Source organism: Symphodus melops (genome assembly GCF_947650265.1).
Source record: "Symphodus melops genome assembly, chromosome: 20".
NCBI lineage: Eukaryota > Metazoa > Chordata > Actinopteri > Labriformes > Labridae > Symphodus > Symphodus melops.
In genome coordinates, this window is record NC_136710.1 from 17,277,433 (window position 1) to 17,296,428 (window position 18,996).

The following is an 18,996-nucleotide window of genomic DNA, read 5'->3' on the forward strand; positions in this document are numbered from 1 at the left end:
GTGTGTGTGTGTGTGTGTGTGTGTGTGTGTGTGTGTGTCACATGTTAGTTGAATAGTTTCCATTCGTGGTTTAAAAGAAGGTTCGAAGGGTCGCATGTCGAGGTTTGAGGGAAAAATCAGAATGGAACATGTGCGTGTAGCCGACTTCTTCCAGGGGTGAAATTATTGGTTAGAGAACATGGAAAATGTTCTTTCAGTATTGTCTACTGTACCAGGATATGGAAGAGAGAGATGAACTTCAACAGGATCTGTTTGAAGAGTTACGGAGACTCCAAACTTTTCCAAAATGTCAAACATGTCCGCCTTGAAGAAGAAGAAGAAGAGACGCACACAGGACAACTTGATGATCTTCCTGTAGGGAACGATGCAGCCTTCCAAACAGGCCGTGGAGTCATTATTGAGGAGCTGGAACAATCCGATACGACGTGCGTGTGATACGCTCAAACAGGGCAGAATAAAAGGATTTTCCTCCGCTCACTGCGGGAAAATAAAAGCTCTCATGTAAACAGCGTGACGTCGGTGGTGTTGAACGGTTCACACTTAAAACAGACCTCGAGCCACGTGACAGCCGATGACTGAAGAACTCTTCGTGGAAACAATCCCAGCTATAGTCTGAGGAGGAATGCAAAACATGGGAGCTAAGACCTACGGGCATGTTTGACTCGGAACATCGTCATGCCAACCAGAGGGACAAAAGAGGAAGCTGATGTTTTAAAACGCTGGGACAAAGGGACCGCCAAGATCCCAGCTGTCATTGGGCAAAAGGGCCGTTAACACCTGCAGCTGGTCGCCGTGAGACGACCATGACATTCAGCGGAAACATCGAGTGTTCGGACTGTGGGAGGAGAGGACCCGCACAAAGGGAAGCTCCTGTTTGACGGGGATTCGAACCCGGACCTTTCTCGCTGACTGAAGCAGTGCGCCGCCATGCAGCCCGAAACCAAACCCAGAACTGTTCAAATGGAAACACATGAATGGAACTGAATGATATTTTTCGTGATGTTTCAGATAAAGCTCATGTTATTGTCAGCATGTGTTTTTCTTCCTCTTAGTTTACAGTAAACAGTCAGCCATGTCACCATAGCAACCTCACATAAACCTGAGGGGCTGTCACTGTCTTGACATTGTCCAGTGTCAAACGGCAGGATGAAGCCGTGTGGGGGTTTGTAGGCCTTTTCTATTCTCCATGTTCATCATCTTATGACATGAATAGAAATGGATGTGTGAGGCGGCAGTGAGCTCAGTCTGTCAGGGACTAAAGTGGGAACCGAAGAGTTGCCGGTTTAAGTCCCGATGCGGACCAAATTATGCATGTAGTTCTGATAGCTGGAGAGGTGCCTTTGAGCAATGCACCAAACCCTCAACAGCTCCTCCGGTGTGCAGCAGTGTCTCTCCACTAGTGCATGTCCACTTTGACACACACAGAATAAAGTCTGTGAAATAAAATAATCACAACAACAATGAATGCAGGAGATATGCTTCCCTTCAGCTTCACTCAGCTTTGGACTCTTTCAAACATCTGAGTTTAAATCTCTGTGTACCTAAACAGGAAATGAGTCCCTGGTTGATTTAGATTGTGGTGACCCGTGTGGACAGAGCGGCCTATTTATCTTTTTGCTGATTTATCTTGTTCTCTGTTCGTAGCGTACTTTTTTTTTTTTTTTTTTTTTTATCGTCTTGAATTCCCTCATTGATATTGTTTCAGAGGACTGTACTTGTAGCGTCTCTTTGTTTGACAGCCGCCCTGCAGCGTTGCCTCTGTAGCTCATGATGAGGCTTCAGTATCACAGCCTGTCTCATTAACCATCTGAAACTCCTGACGGGAGCTTAAAGGGTCCACTCAGCTCACTAACAACAATATGATGCTCCAGAGGAGAAACGGCTGACTCACAGTTTTTAGAGGTTACCTTTGTTTCCCTCAGACGTCCAGGCGGCGGCGGCGGCGGCTCAGTGATGTGCCACCCGCTCTGATTCTCTCTGCTCAGCCGAAGCTTTTTGGATAAACTATTCATCACCATCCTGACAGCTTAGCTCCATTAACTTTTTTTTTTTTTTTTCAGAATTAATTCAGAGTGTCTGTGAGTGGTTTGGGTTTGTGATCACATCTTGACCTAGTTGCTGAGTTAAAGCCTGCAGACCTCCTTTAAGGAGGCTGCTTTGATATCATTCACTTCTCTACGAAACTCCAAACAGGAAGTGGAGTTGAGCTGGAGCTGCTGGGCGGCATGTGATGTGCTTTTTTTCTTGTGATTGGTTTTATAATGACGTCACATCCTGCACCTCGTGCTGTTTGTCATCGTGTGCATTTGTTTTGACAATCACCTCACAATTCTCAGCGCGATGCTTTGTGTGCACCCTGACAGTCCTCTGTACTGTGCTGGACTCTCTGCTCCCTTGTTGCTTCGTCATGGGAGCCTCTCAGTGTCACAGACAAAACAAACCGAGCAGGACTGTTAAAAAGACTTCATATGAATTTGAATGTAATGGTATTGCCTCCATCTTTCCCCCTATCAGGAGCAGCCGAAGATCATTGAACCTCTGGACTATGAAGCTGTGGTGTTTCAGAGAAAGGCCCAAATCCACAGCGACCCGCACAGAGACCTGCTGCTGTGTCCGGTCGACGATGTCTCGGTGAGTCTTTCCATCTCTTCCTCTCACAGCTCGTCATCCTGCTCACCTGCTTCCTCCTCACAACACTTTACAGAAGTGTACAGGCGCGCACACTCAGACTACAATCCAGATTTTCTAAAACTCAAAATCCACAAAGTCGGCGAAAATGTATCTGGTTGTGATTTTTTTTTAAACGCATAAAAACTTTATTTTATTGTAAGAATTTGTCTCGCAGGTGATTTCTTTCTTTATTTTTTTGAAGATGTGTTTCTGTAAATAATCATGTCCCATAAGATGCTAGTAGCTGCAACATGACAATAGCGGAGCTTTCAGGATGTGTTTTTGTCGGATCAGAGTGAGATGAAAGTGCTGGACAGTATCACAGAGCGCAAAGCTGAAGAAGCAGGAACGGCAGTGAATTAACTCGACCGTCAACGCTACCACACATCCTCCACCAAAACGCCGATTTTATTTTGAAAGGGTACAGGGGCTTGTTGCTGGACTGCAGTGGTGTCCAGACTTTTTTGCTTGCGGGCGAAAATGGTCGTGTTAGCATCGCTCGCGGGGGCCGCAGGTTTTTGTTTTTTAAAAATAAGTTTGAAAGGAACTGTTCTCTACAAAAATAACATAAATACACAACAAATAATTACAGTGATAAACAATTTTGTTCTGATTGAAAAAAGAAAAACCAGTCAGACTTTGTAGATCAGAATCAAAAAGTTCTTAAATTAAACCCTTTCATCAAAGGAAGTTAATACTGTTTTTGTTTTTCCTCAGGATCAAGCCTGTAGCTTGGTTATTTTTTTTAAAGCTTTCTGTATTTAGCTCAGGTTATTAAATGGTTAAACAACAGTCTGCTTGTTTGCAAAAAAACATGCATTGGTTTATTTTCATATTATTTGGATAAATCTGAATGAGGCCTCAGGCCAAATCTTCCAATTCTTCGATTGAAGTCAGAGGCTGCAAAAAATCCAGTTTAAGGGCCACAAATGGCCCCCGGGCCGCACTTTGGACCCCCCTGCTCTGCTGCTTGATGCATCAGTTGGTCTGTTTGGTTGTGTTACGCCGTGCTTCAGGCGTTCTTAAAGGTTAGTAAAGCCGTGCTTCCACCAGGCGGTCCGGTTCAGTTCGCTTTGATGAGAAGTTGTGAATGGAACCAAAATAAGGGATCGTACCGTACTGACTCTTTAGGTCGCAGCCATACACACTGCCGTCCTGTGATTGGTGGATGCAGAGAGTCATTTCCAGGCTCTTTGTGTATTTTGCCTCCTCACAATCATTGAACTGTGATTCCTGTCACGCTCTTCTTCTTTGGTGAATTTATCAGCTGTTCAAACTGCATGTCACGCCGCTGTGATTTAGTGAAGGTTTACTGAACCACCTGACAGGAAAAGAAGAAACAGCTGGGCCGTGTTCTGTGAGGTAAATGGACTCTGGTCTCTTTAATCGAGCGACCTGCAGGTTGCTCTCCAGCAAAAAAGGAATATGGACCTTTTTTAACTGGTTATCAACACTTATCACTCTGAGCCTGTTAATGGTAAAAAACACTTTCAGTGGCCACAATTTCATTGATTGTATTTTCCCTTTAACCTTACGTTTCATCTACTGTCTTGTTATTCCAACTTTTTGGACCTTTTTTTTTTTTTTTTTTTTTATTCAGACCCGAAAAAATCCAGAGTTGATCTTTTCCATAGTGAGTAAAGACAAAGACGCGTCCTTTGGCACAGCCGTTTCAGGTGTGCTGGTGCTCACCTGTTTTCCTGTTTGCAGTCTTCGATTTACCTTCCTAGATTTCTCACCTGAGGCTCGAAGCGAAACTTCTCCTGAACACACCTGTGATGAGATCTCTGCAGGAGGCAGCCAGATCCACAGATTGTTCTCGTTAAACCACAACAAAGAGCTGCGAACTCTCTAAAGGAAGATTTCCCGTCATGAATCATCAGTCATCCCAACATGCGGGGCCAAGTTATTTACAGGTCACTCGGGTCAAATACAATGACAGGTAGCTCTGCTGTGCAGTTTGGGTTGCTGCTTTTAGCACATGTGGTTTTGTTTAAAGACACTTCTGGCTCCGTGTCTCTTGTTGATTCTCATCTGTTTCTTTTTTTGTCTTGTGTTTTCTTCTCTTCCTCTTTGCCCCCCGGGTTTTGTTTCCTGCAGTGTTGCTATGTGATGACATGAAATGAAAGAAGACAAAAGAAGAAGCACGTGTCAGTGCTTCACTTTCACATGTTTTGTGTTTGCTCGTGCGTGTGTGTGCGTGTGTGTGTGTGTGTGTGTGTGTGTGTGTGTGCGCAGGAGTCCCAGATCTCCCGGCAGAGGAGGACCGTCGTTCCCTCTGTGCCTCAGAACGCTGAACGAGAAGCCAGGAGTCTGTTTGCCAAAGAGGTACTCGAAACCAGCAGTCGCATGCGTGTGACTCGGCCCCACTTTAACAGCCGTGACGTGTCGCTCTCACATGCACTTCTGTCCAAAAATAAGCTACACCACAGCCGCTCAGAAGAGTCACTTTTACAACTTTTTAACAGTCAGAACAATTCAAATATGAGGCAAAGTGATAACATGATCGTCTACAACCTAAAACCAGTGTTCATGACGCTCATGCAGAAGAACTCGTAAAGGAACACAATATGCACAGAGCAGCTGTAAACACATGCTGTACTGATGATATGTCGTATGAGCAACTCTCTCTCGCTCTCTGGCTGTCTCTCTCTCTCTCTCTCCCCCTTCTCTCTCTCTCTCTCTCTCCCCCTTCTCTCTCTCTCTCTCTCTCCCCCTTCTCTCTCTCTCTCTCTCTCTCTCTCTCTCTCTCTCTCTCTCTCTCTCTCTCTCTCTCTCTCTCTCTCTCTCTGTTGTTGGAAAACAAACCAAAGCTTAGTCATCAGTTGGCATAATTCAGGAATTCTTCGTGCTGTTTTTCACTTCATAAAAATGAATAAAGACCCCTCCAGGGAGACCAAACAGGAGATCATTGTATGGATAAGAGTCTGTTGCTGCTTTGTAGTCTTATTTTTGGGTTCATAAATGAAAGATTAAAGAACCACAGCCAGAAGAGAAAAGACTTTGTGCTTGCTGAAGTAACTTCTGTTTCTGCATGCTCGTTGTATTCGGCCTCTGCTGCTTCTGATCGAGCCCTCGTTTTCTTTTCTCTGCAGTGCATCAAGATGTACAACACCGACTGGCACGTCATCAACTACAAATACGAGGCTTACTCTGGTGACTTCCGCATGCTGCCGAGGTAAGGAAGATGTTTACTCTGCTCACGTGGCTCTGCTGGATGACGACATGCTCCAAACCTCTAGCGAGCAAACACAGCCTGCGAAATGAAAGAAGTGCACTGCAAGTTCAGCCAGATTCCCCCCTCTGCAGCAGCAAGTGCAGCCCAGATGTTATGAATCCGTATCACAAATTTTTATTGCTGCAGCCTCACCTTGAACCACAAACTGGACATCCGCTTCATAAAATTATCCAAATACGTAGAGGCAGGGGTGCCGCCAGAATTTTTTACAGATAAAATTTAACCCAATAAAACTAAAAAAAATACATATTGAGTGCATGAGGGGCCCTAGCAAATTTAATGTATGTATAAAAAAAGTAGAAAGAAAAGGGGGGGGGGGGTCCGCTCTTCTGGGCCCTTCCAGCACTTTACTACGCTCTTGCGTATAAGGAAGACAATACTGAAGATGATGAACAAGGCGGCTGACTTAAACACAGAGGGACAATGCAAACATCAGATGACTGTTGATGCTTACCCCTGTTTTTGTATCTGTCCCTTATTCAAATAAATAAATACACAGAAGAGAAGTCACTGTAAAAAAAAAAAAGTCTTGATGGAGAAACGGTAAAGAAGAAGGAGCAAAGCAGAGCTCACAACAGGGACGGCTGCTGATTTATTTTAACACTGATGACTCTCTCTCTCTCGCTGTCTTTTTCAAAGCAAAGGCCTGAAGTCGGACAAGCTGCCGGCTCATGTGTTTGAGATCGATGAAGACGCCAAAGATGAGGTAAGCAGAGCCGCTGGAGTGGCGTTAGCTCCCTGGTATTGATTCTGCAGCGTGGACTCACTGAGCCAGCACCAAACCTTCACACACTTGTTTCTGGTGTGGAAGCTTAAATGATCTTTAGTCCAAGTAGAACCATGGCGGGGAAACAGTGAACAGCTCACAACATTCAGCAAAAAGAAGATTGACTTCTAGTTTTAATGAGCTCTGAAACACCAGGTACATAATTGCAGAGCGTGGCTAACGTTAGCATCACCCCGCCTTGGTTCTTCCCTGCAGGTCATCGTCCACACGCCTGTGCTGAACGTGGTTGCACTTGTTGTGGTGTCACAGAGCAGGGAGCGCAGGCCCATCAACCAGAGCGACACCTGCTTTTTATTTCTAATGAGGCTCCACAGTTTACTAAAGTTCCTCACATGACCTGTAGTAAATATCAGCCATTGGTTTAACAGGCGAGTCACTCTGTTAGTGACAATTAACGAAGATTAAAAAAAAAAAAAAAAACAGTCACAACCGCCCCCCCCAAAAAAAAGAAAGAAAAATGGCTCAGATACAGCATCCCTGTCCTCCCTGGACGAGCACTGAGCTGCTAATTATGCTACGAGACTCACTCTGACTTGTGGTCCGTCAGGGAGCGAGCAGAGTGACCCTTCAGACTGAGTGCAGGGCGGACAAACCAGCAGCATGTTCGGAGCTATAAATAGCCCTCATCGATCCTCCTCCTCCTCCCCTCCAGCCGGATAATCTCAGACGGAGGGAGGGAGGGTCTAATTGAAGGCAAACAAATGCTGCTGTGCTGCAGGGAGCGGAAGGAGATGATGGCTGCATTACTTCTCGTAATGCTTCGTGCTGTTGTTGAATTTTTTTTGGGGTTGATGGATATTCCTCAGCTGTATTGTCGAATAAGTGAAATATCAAGAACTTGAAAGAAACTAGAGCAGGTAATACCTTTAGAGGATCTGTCTACATCATGTGCTGGATGCAACCTGTTTATACCCACCAAAGGGCCATAACTGTAGATCCATAACAAAGCACTCATGGGGCGACAGGTGATGGCGGCCGCCAACGATCGCTCTCCGTCTGAGGGAGAAGCTACAGGAGGGATAAATGGAGAGCCAATTAGATTACAGGACAAACTGGAGACGCATGAGGAGGCGTGACGCTCAGAGGACAAGAAATGTCACTTCAATGTGATAAAGCTCATCTGAGCTGTGATCACACACGAACACACCTCGACCTCCGTCCACTGAGTGTCATGTTACACAGTTACATGCATTCAATTAGTGTGTGTGTGTGTGTGTGTGTGTGTGTGTGTGTGTGCGTGTGCGTGTGCATGAGAGCGGAGGATCTTCCCCCTTGTGATGAATGCTTGTGCTCACCATCAGTCCCATGATGGTTACGAGTTATGAGGCTGTGTTATGAAGATCCGTGAATTTAAAAGCAAATACATTCAGCTGAAAATGGATCCAGCTGGACTCATGTTAACCCCACGTCATTACCCACTGGGGGGCCCACAGACCCCAGTGACTGACTTAACCTGAACCCTTTATTTAGTGAAACGAATGTCATACTGTGTTAAAGAGTGCTATTCAGCACGTGCAGAAATTACTGATGGTGAGCGTGTTTATTTATTTATTTATTTTTTTATTTACTTCCTGTGTGGAAGCCCGTTTCCGGCAGTTGAAAAAAAAATGTACAGACCTTTTTTTTCGCCATTCTTAAGTATTGCTTTCTCATAATTATGACATTATCTAATGATAATGAGATGCTATGTATAATATCTCATAATTATGAGAAAGCAATACTTAACAATGGAGAAAAAAAAGTCTGTACATTTTTATTTTTATTCAACTGGTGAAAACGGGCTTCTATAATCCTGACATAATCGTGAAGGTGAATGAAAGTGTGTGATGAAGTCGGTCTTGATTGATTGGCAGCGTTTGTGTTTGTGTCTGTCAGGACTCAGCGTCTCTGTGCTCCCAGAGAGGAGGGATCATGAAGCAGGGCTGGCTCCAGAAGGCCAACATCAACAGCAGCCTGTCGGTCTCCATGAGGGTGAGTCACCTCCAGACCTGCTGCCTCTTATTCATGCAACAAATGAGAAACACAGAGCTCATCACAGACGAGAGGAAGGAGGACATGGCTCCTCTTCACAGAAATCTATTTAAGACAAGAATTCAGCAGTTCACTGCAATTTAAGTCGGCTCAGCACAGACATGTACATACTCAGGAAACATTTTCCCTGATAAAAGTTTTTCTATCTGTTTGACATGAACCTTGACGGTTCGGTCTCCTGTGATCTGCAGGTGTTCAAAAGGAGGTACTTCTACCTGTCTCAGCTTCCCGACGGCTCCTACATCCTCAACTCCTACAAGGATGAGAAGAACTGCAAGGACACCAAAGGATCCATCTACCTGGACTCGTGCATAGACGTCGTGCAGGTACTGCTGTTGCAAAAACAAGCATGCTCACTTGTTGTTAGACTGTCAGCGTTTAGCCTGATGGATTAGGTTGCGGCCAGAAAACAGCCTTTCACTCCTGCAGCCTCAACTGGAACAAGTCCCGAACTTCATTAAGACCCCAGACTACCGGACTGGTAGCAGCCTGGAAACAGCGCCTCTGTTTCCGAGCACTTTTTAACATCGTTTCACTTTTTGGGATTAGAGATCTTTTTTTCAAGAGTGTCCTGACCAAGACAGGCAGAACGTCAATCCTCCACCGTGTTGTTTATTAAAAGTTACACTTTGGTTTAACTTGCTCCATGCCCTCTGGAAACTTTTCCTCCTTGGTACAAGCTTCCCTCCCTCCCCCGTGTGTTTCCGTGTCTTACCACGCTCCAGAGGCTTTTAGCCGTTTTGATCGGAAGGATTTACAGCATTCCACTGACTTGGGTAGCGAAGTCCGGTTCCAGCTGATTATGAGAGGCCACTGCTGGCTCACGGATCAGGTCGGTACCTCATTCAGATCTGCACCGAGCAGAGAGGCTGCCAGGAAGCTTTCAGTTTGATGAGCACATTCAGGAGATGAATTGGCCGAGCGCCGAGACTCAGTCCAGTCGATTGCTTTAATGCTGAATCACACAGAGGACGAGGTGTTTGACTATCAAAAGCATGTTGTGCACCGCAAACTGAACAAATAACAATCTTTACAGTGCGGAGCTGTGTTGAAAATGATAAACATGGAAGTAGAAAGTCCAAGACAAATCCTCTTCCAAACTAAAGCAATCCTCTTATTAGCAGAAAGTGAAAGGGGGACATAAATCAGAGGATTTAATGCAATAAACTTTCCTCCCATAGAGCCCAAAGATGCGGCGTAACGGCTTCGAGCTGAAGATGCAGGACCGCTACAGCCACTTCCTGGCTGCAGACAGCGAAGCCGAGATGGAGGAGTGGGTGGTCACGCTGAAGCAGGCTCTGCAGAGCAGCGTGGAGACCGCCAGCCAGGACCGGAGGAACGGTGCAGAGACGCTGGAATGTTCCCTCGGTGAGCTGCGCTGTCACATCGGAAACCCCCCCCCACCCCAAACTATTACAAACAAGCTCAGATCCTCTTTCACTGACGCTGTGATTAACAGCATTACCAGGAGGGTGCACAGTCATGGTCCATGCAGTGATGATAATAATAACAGGTATGAACATTACTGCTGAGCCTGTTTCAGTGGAGGGCCCAGGGTTAAAGTAATCCCTTTCCTTCGCAGTGGAAAAAAGTCCAAAACTCCACTTATACTCACATTGAACCACATTTTAATGGCTTCCATATTCCAGTGTTGCATAAGAGGAAAAAAAAGGAGACTTTACCTGGAGTAGAGAACTGGAAGTGTTTTAAGCTATAAATCCTCCAAAAAGAGAATACGACCTACTTGTGCAGGTAGAGACGTAAATCAAGAAGTTTTTCGGCTGTCCTGTTCACTCTTCTGTTTCCTCCCAAATTAAAAAAAAAAACCCGTCTGCTACTTGTAGAGGGAGTCTGCTTGTCCAGCTCTTTGGAAGAAAGCCAGCACTTTTATGCACTTTGTGTCGGTCTTGCCAGCATCCATTGGTCCTCTTTCCCCTTAATACAATAAAATACTCTCAGCAGAATGTTCTAGTGAAAAACATTCGGGCCAGCAAGACGCCTATGAGCGAGTGTGAGACCATCCAGAGAGATGGAGGGGCAGTAAAAGTTCACTCAGTCCATCACACGTCAGCAGAATGGTGAATGGCCTCTTTCTGATTTAGCCAGTTGACTGTGAGATATGAGTCGGTCCTCTCTGGAATCACAGCAGAGCCATTAAGGAAACATAAAGCGAGAGAGTATGTTGATCTATCTGTCTATCAAGGCGATCTCTCGGTGTGTCTGATAACTTTTATCCATGCATGATCACTGCTCTGTTCGCTCAGATGACGACACCACAAGCCAAGGGAAAGGTGAGAGCCTGCTGCAGAGCATGGGGAGGAGCTTACAGCCGGAACTCATGAAGGTACGAACGACGAACTGGATGGCTTGATTATTATTGATTATTGTTCAGACGAATCAGCTGACCCCTCCTTTTTGATAATATGAAGACTGAGAGCCGTGCAGATAGTTTCATAGTTCGAGGGCAGGCTGATTTTCTTCTACCTGTCACTGCATAGTTAGCGGTGAAGATAGTCGTGAATGAAAATGAACACGGAGAAAGACCCACCTCAGAACACCATCCTTTGTTTCTGAATGCCTACATCGCTCTTTGTTTGACTCTCAGCGTCTGCGTTCGTTTTCAGTGTCCGAGAAAAGCAGTGTTCATTCCACAGAGGTTTTAAAGCGTCTATAAACCCTGAGCTATGCACACACACACACACACACACACACACACACACACACACACACACACACACACACACACACACACACACACACACACACACACACACACACACACACACACACACACACACACACACACAACAAAGCCCTGTGTGCTCTGAGCTGCCCCGGGCCCTCGCAGCACAGCCCGTTCTCTCTGCACAGACCAGATCATTTTGAGTTTGTCTGCGAGGCCCGTCACAGAACGAACGAGGGGAGGAGAGATGGGGAGGACGCTGGATAAGAGCTCTTACTGTGACCCCAGGGTTTGATTTATTTGTCTCCATTAGATGCCCCTCTCCCTCCTCTCTGTCTGCATGTCTCCTCCTTCTCCTTGTTTGTGTTGTTTTACTGGCAGAGAAAAACACCAAGGGGCAGAGATTCTACCTCTGTTAAAGCTGCTGTGAGGACTTTTGAGCTGGTTATAAAACCCAGTGTAATTAAAGCTAATGTCTCGACGTGACCCACAAAAAAAAACACCACTAAAAAGAAAACTGAAAATTTCAGCAGGATTAGATTCTTCATCGGAAATTACCACCGAAGCATTTAGTGGACAAAATGTACTTTGTCCACAGGGGACGCCAAGATGGACACCAGGAGAAAGCTCCTCAGAGTCGCTGTAGCCCTCGTGTTGGCACGAAGGAGTCAAGCGGTGGTCGAGCTGTAGCTACCAGTGTCCTGCATTGTTGTGTTAGCATGCTAATGTTAGCACACGTAGTGTCACACTGCATGTACGTTCACACAGACTGACCGGGATTTCAAAACTTGATCCGTAGTCCTTGACTTAAACAGCTTTATTTATACACAAGGGGAGGAGTCAGCCAGCGGGGCTCGCGCTCCTCACTCACTTCAGACAGTCATGACTCAGAGAGATAATTTCATAGGATCTACATGATGCCTGCTTTAATGATGCGTGAAAGGTAACTTGGACAGGGCTCCGTCTTTCATCCAGCTTTAATACTTTTATATACAACTGAACGTTTAAGAAATCTAATGAGATGTGACAGCCTTATATCATTTTTCAAGTGTGTGTGTGTGTGTTTGTGCGCAGTTTGCCAGGGAGACGGACCAGCTCAATAAGCTCAACAGGAACGAGGGCAGACAAAAGCTGTTCTCTCTTGATCCTGAGACGCAGGTACAGACGACGCTTCTTTGAATTGTCATCTCATTATTTATTAATTCACTATCGATTCACACCGTTTCATCTCTCACTCCACTTCCCACCATTTCCCTCTCTTTTATCCTCTGCTGTTTTTTTTTCTTTTTTCTCAACACATGTCCTCACTCATCCTCTCCATCGATTCAATCTTTTTGCTTTATCCTCTGCCTCCTTGCCTCCTCCCTTTCTCTCCTCCTCCTCCTCTTCTCTTGCTCGTTCAGCGGCTGGACTTCTCCGGCATCGAGCCAGACGTGAAGCCGTTTGAGGAGCGCTTCGGCCGCCGCATCGTCGTCAGCTGCCACGACTTGACCTTCAGTCTCCAGGGCTGCGTTAGTGAGAAGGGTGACAGCGTCCTCACAAATGTACGTCATTACGTTACTTCCATGTGCATACTGTGTCTGTATTTACTCTCTAATCTTCGTCCTTATTTTGCCTCCCCATGCCATCAAACCAACAACACTTCAGGAGATGCAGCCACAACACACATTAGTGCTTTTACAGCAGCATGTACAGTCCTCACCCTCAGTACCTGCTGCCCCAGATAATATACCTTCATAATTCATGGTGCCCTGTCTGAAAGTGAAAGAACCAGGCCATTCAAGGAGAGAGCCCTTCTTTATATCTTGATTCTTTCTGGGTTTATGTGGAGTTAAACGTTGACCCGTGAGACTTATACGGCCCTCCAGTTAAGTAGATAAAACAGCTGATACAAAGTGTCTGTGATTTTCTCCAGGGTGGGGGATTGAAGGATTGTTTTGGAGATGTTTTTCCAGTTCAGTGGACGGAGTGAGAAGGCTCTTCTGTGATCAGAGAGGCTTTCCTGATCCTCGGGAGGTTAAACGCTTCAGAGAGTGGAGGTCGGGCTGGCCTCATTACCTACAGCGTGTGGGAGAGTCGTTTAGTGGTGCGTGGTGAGGGATGAGATATTCAAAGCGAGGTTGTTCGGCTCGAACTCGGCTTGATGACTTTACATTAGAGGGAGAGCAGGGAGCCATCTTGAACGTTTGGGTTCATGTGCTGCGAGCGCTCTCACAAGTCACGGCTGCAAGCTGTGACGTCGCTGTACGGCGTGAGACTTATCTGACCATCGGTTATCATTTTACAAATGTTGATTTATATATTTACCTACATACACCGGGACATTATATCTTTAGGTACAGAATGATCAGAGGTAGACGTCATGGCAGCAGCAGAAAAAAGAGTTTACATCTAAGAACAAAAGACACAAAAAGGCGTGTGGAGGTGGAGATAAACGTCACGAGTTGATGCAGAAAAGTCATAAAGTGGGTTAAAAGACGTCCCAGAGTGAAGCCTCGTGACCTCACACCTATCATGTGCTCTCTGTGGGGTATCCTCATAGTTCATATCACTTCAATAAACCTACTAATTACTGGCATTCACCAAACAGACGTCATTTAGAATGAACTCAGCCAACATCATGACATGTATGAGGACACTGAGGCCTCGATACGATACATGACATTGATTTTAGATACTGACCGATACACAGAAATCACGATAATAGATCCTTTTTATTGTCGAGAATTATTTGTTCTTACAACTTGAAACTCTTCCATTCAGTTCCTCAGAGATCCTAGAAATACTTTCAAATACTTGAATATCAGAGGAGCTATGGCTGTGGTGTTTCTGTGATCTGCACCATCGGTCACATATCTTTAAAAACCGTCATCACAGCTTTGCAGTCGTGTGCATCGATGTGTCACTTCAAGGCGCACATAACGATATGTTGGCGTGTCGATGGTTTGAGCACAGTTAGATTGCAGGCGTTGTTTCACTTGGTTTAACTATGTCTGGACTTTGCACATTTTCCTGCTTCAAAGTCTTTAACCAATCACGTGTCAGATGTTTTGTTTTATTACCTCTCCAATTAGTTCCTGAAAGAATCACTTTGACTTTGTTGTGATTTTTTAAAAATATATCTACGCTGGAATCATCCAAGCTTTAAACTTATCAAATAAGATGTTGTGCAGAAAGTTGGTCTGATAAATGTTGAAATATTTCTCTGTATTGTCAGCAAAGAGCGGCTGCTAACATCTGGCAGCAGCTCAGAGCGTGTGGGGTGGTTAATAGTCATCAAAGCTTCAGTTGGAGCTCTTCCTCCTGTAGACGAGTTGAATCATATCTGTGGTTTAGAGGCACGCTCTCTCCTCCTCCTCTCTGTTCCTTCCTTAGTAACAATGCAGGAACCGTCCATCCAACGAGAGCAAACTCATTCACAAATGTGTGGTCAGCACTGAGTGAGCGCCAGCGCTGCTATCTAACCAGAGAAGAAGTCGTTTGTCTGATTCACAGAGAGCATTTCCTTTGAGTCAATATTCCATCTTACATTTTAAAATTCAATTTTCCTGCAACAAATGTTTCTTAAACTTCTGTTTTAATTAGGGGTGGGACATGATTAAGACATTATAACTAATTAACTCTTTCTAATTAATTAATCAAAATTAGTCACATTTTAAGTGCAGCACAATATTTGCCCTAAAAAGCAACACCTCTCAGTCTAAATGGATTTTGGTCGATAAATGAATGAATGCTATTTTACTTGCTTCTCAGTGTCATAAAGCTGTTGGAGCTTGTTTGAAATAGTTTTAGAGATAATGAAAAAAAAAAAGTAAACTGCTTAGGAAATAAAATGATGAAATGATCTCTGTGAACATGAGCATTATCTAAAGCCCCAAAATTTAAAAACAAGTCAATGTTGAAATATTGCTGTCGAGAAAACAAAAGGATGTGACTCATGATCACAGGAAAACGTTGCGTGTACAAAGTACAGATCCATGTCTGCCAGAGGATCCGATGTGTAAAGGGTGTTAAATGCAGCTTTTATTCACATTTCAGAGATGAAAAAAAGCTGTTTAAGAACACGTGAAGTAGCCATCTTAGGGTTACCATGGTGATTGTCGTGACTCTGTCAAAGATGGTAGGCTATAAGTTACCACAGGTTCATACAACTCCCCAAAGCTTCTGAAAAAAATGGAGTACTGATTGCACTCTTGATGAAAGGGATTAAGCTTTAAAAAAAATTAAGTTTATGAATCCGGTGATAAGATGAGATTATCCTTTATTCATCTCACAGACGGAGAAATTCACAAAGCTATCATCTCTTTTCTCTGAACCTCAGGTGGAACCCTTCTTCATCAGCCTGGCTCTCTTCGACGTTTCAAAGAGCTGCAAAATCTCAGCCGATTTCCACATCGACCTGAACCCGGCCTGCGTCCGGGAGATGCTGACGGACGCCTCAGGCCAGCTCTCTCCTTCGTCGGACTCAGAGGGAGGAGGAGGAGGAGGAGGAGGAGGTGGGGGAGTCATGGTGAACGGAGACTCTGGGAAAGGGAACGGCCTGCCGGTTCTTCAGAGGGTGTCGGAGGCTCTGCTGCGCTTCCCCACACAGGTATGGGCTGGTTTTAGACAGCTGCTTGTTCCAGGAAATGACTCAACCTGATTCAGAGATGGAAGGCGTGAAAGTCAAAAGCAAGTTTCTGTAAATCAAACTTCACATACTGACCGGCTCTGATCTTCTCAACTGGTTGCAAACTTCCAGAAAAAAAAGGGCCATCCTCCACGGCTCCTTCAGACGGCTTTGAAGCACGGAGCTGGTCCCGTACAAATACCCTGAGAGAGTTGAACTTTTAGCATGCTTGAAGGGAAAGGGACATTTATGAAGTCATGATTTACAGGGATGTAAAAGATGAAAGGAAATTGCTAATTAGATGATAGTTTTAAATTGTTGTGTGCTATAATTAAGAGCAGACGGCTTTGTTGTGTCGTATTTCTGAGGTCTGGCCCCTTTTTACTTCCAAAGACACGTCAGATAAACTCTGGGGTTGCAGCAGCAGCAGCAGCTAATTAGCCGTTCTGGCTTCCGGGTTTTGCTGACGTGGCTTTGACTGATGTGAAACTGATACTTCATCTCGTACGAGCTGCTGGTGTTCAAAGCTTTGAGGCCACATGAGGAATTCAGCCAAGACTTAGTCAGACACTTGTTAATCATTTGCTCCTTGTTGCTTTGCCGTCATGTGTTTCTTTAAGTTGGTTTTCAGCCTGTGCAGGTTCTTCACACTAGACCAGATTTATGACGGTCAACCTGCACAGAAAGATAACGGAAGTGAAAAAGATCCACACACCAAGGAGCTCCTGTTTAAAGGATTTATTGCTGCTGGCTCCATCACTTGTTAAGATATCTGTTAAACAGAAGCTTTTATGCTTTTATACCCATTTTCTTTTTCTTTTTTATCCAGCAGCCACTTTAAAAAGGATCAATATAAAAGTTCAGGAGTGTTGACATCTGAGACTTTTTCTAAGTATTAATGATTTGACTTCTTAGAAAGCTAGAGGGAAAGTTATGATCATAAAAAAACCTGTTAGAACCTCAGTCTTCTGAAACAGTTTACAAGAAACACACGAAGGGAAATAAACTAAACCCCAGTCACCGATGTAAATGTATTAACACTGTTCATTTTTCAGGGCTGTGGTTGAGTATATATGTCACAGACAGTCTGCAGCTGGTCCGTGTTTTAAGTAACCAGAATGATGCCTCATGATCGCTGACTCTGTTTTTTTTCCCACTTTATCAAAGTGTAGAACTTTCTTTTTATTGTTAAAATCAAAGATAATGAGCATATCTCTCGGTAAAGATTTGTCCAAATCTGACCTTCATGGGTTGCCATGTTTATCCTAGTACCTACAGTACATAATAATAATAATAATAAATAAATAAATAAAAGCCTCCATTAAATGGGGATCAGTCAAGCTGCTGAACATTAGTCCAAAAACAGGACAATGAATACAAATATAGAAAAAAGTGAATATCACAAGACGCTGTCACCGAATGTTAAGAGCGCCATCGTGACAATATGAGAGAAAACAATCATGTAAAAGTTTATACACTACAGTTATTATTCGAAGGGTGTTGTTTTCTATATCCAAGGAAACACACAGCAGTGTGTCATCGGCGTAGTCGTGGAAACCTGCGTGTTACCTTTGGCTCAGGCGAACTCGTCTGCATACACACAGTCCGACTGCTTGGCTCTTTCATGCGATTAGGTCACTCGGTGAGACTGGGGCCTGTTGTTAATTAGCACCAGTTAGGATTTGAAAAGTATTCAAATACTCGCTTTCCAATTCTGTGAGGAGAGACGTGACGCAGCGACGGAGAAAAACAGGATTTAACGCTCCTATGAGGAGTTCGTTCCTGGGCATCAAACAGACCTTAAACTGCTGTCGGGGGGTAGGTGGCAGACAAAGTGATAAACGGCACACTGTAGAATCAGTGTTTTACATTTTCCACGACACGATCTACATGATTGAAACATTAAAATGTTATAAGTCAGCAGGATTTATTTATTTTAAATGAAAAAAGACTTTATAGGTCAAAATCAGTAAAGAGAGGTACAGCTTTGTCCACAGGGGGCGCCAAAATCAACAAACGTAAAAGTAATTACAGGCGCTTTAAAGTTTTGTCAAGTTTATTTTCTTTGTAAAGCACACAATTCATACAAAGAGCAAAATAACGTTTTAAGAGAACATGAAGACATTGAAACACAAAGAGATCAAAATGAAAGGTTATATAAAAGTAGTGATTTATAAGACTGAGTAAGTCTCTGCTTCTCTGGAGCTTTTTTCCACCGCTGACGGCGTAGAAACTGAAAGCTGCCTCACTCTGCATGATTCTGAATCTTGAAACAATAAGTAAACGCGTCTTCCTGGAGGTCCTGAATGTCTCATGATGACAGAGACAATCTGACAGGTATTGAGAAGAATATTAAAAGAAGTCAGTGGGATGAAGTGCTCATGACAAAAACCAGTATTTCTAATATTGAGCTGGACTGCCGCACACTGCTCTTAAAGCTGCAGGCTTAAGAAAACAGAGCTTCCTTATGTCTAATTTAGAGGCCTAATGTTATGCTTTGTCTCAGACATCTGAAAATGCAACACACACACACACACACTCAGACGTCATACGGACAGATGCATCCGTAAAGCATGGCCTCTCCCTCTGTGATTAGCGCGCTGTTCGAGCTCTGCAGCCCACAGTTTAATTTAGGTGCATTGGGTGTGGTCCAAGGACAGAGCCTCCACTTCTTACATCAGCAGCCTCTATTCCAGCCCGTTACATAACTCACAAATCTAATACACTTGTTCAAATACACAAGGAGTATTTCTCCCAGATACAAACCAGGACAAGAGGCAGCAGTGACACTTAGTTATACCAGGAAGCATAAACTGAAGCAGCTTCGAATTTAAAACCAAGAGCAGGATTGTGGCTGCGAGCGAAACCAGGAAGTAGTCTGCTGCTTCTCTAATATGTATCCAGTTTCTTTTCTCATGATGTCCTTCAACTTTGAAGACTAGTGCTGGGACCCCCTTCTGTTTCCAATCAACTTTATC

The 18,996-nt window shown here is 44.4% G+C and overlaps 2 protein-coding genes across 3 annotated transcripts in view; both read left to right on the forward strand.

Moving 5' to 3' along the window:
- The window catches only part of dock11 (dedicator of cytokinesis 11), a 74,478-nt gene that overhangs the window by 5,419 nt on the left and 50,063 nt on the right, over window positions 1–18,996 (forward strand). For both annotated transcript variants that reach the window (XM_079370857.1, XM_079370858.1), the window contains exons 2-12: window positions 2,515–2,631; window positions 4,909–4,998; window positions 5,766–5,848; window positions 6,548–6,614; window positions 8,571–8,666; window positions 8,918–9,052; window positions 9,908–10,094; window positions 10,991–11,070; window positions 12,484–12,567; window positions 12,813–12,953; window positions 15,731–16,000. In XM_079370857.1, coding sequence (XP_079226983.1) covers window positions 2,515–2,631; window positions 4,909–4,998; window positions 5,766–5,848; window positions 6,548–6,614; window positions 8,571–8,666; window positions 8,918–9,052; window positions 9,908–10,094; window positions 10,991–11,070; window positions 12,484–12,567; window positions 12,813–12,953; window positions 15,731–16,000 — 1,350 coding nt within the window. The remainder of the gene's footprint in view (window positions 1–2,514; window positions 2,632–4,908; window positions 4,999–5,765; window positions 5,849–6,547; window positions 6,615–8,570; window positions 8,667–8,917; window positions 9,053–9,907; window positions 10,095–10,990; window positions 11,071–12,483; window positions 12,568–12,812; window positions 12,954–15,730; window positions 16,001–18,996) is intronic.
- LOC306841156 (interleukin-13 receptor subunit alpha-1-like) overlaps window positions 13,234–18,996 on the forward strand; it is a 72,232-nt gene continuing 66,469 nt past the window's right edge. The window contains exon 1 of the mRNA XM_079370859.1: window positions 13,234–13,246. The gene's annotated coding sequence lies outside the window, so the exon portion shown is untranslated. The remainder of the gene's footprint in view (window positions 13,247–18,996) is intronic.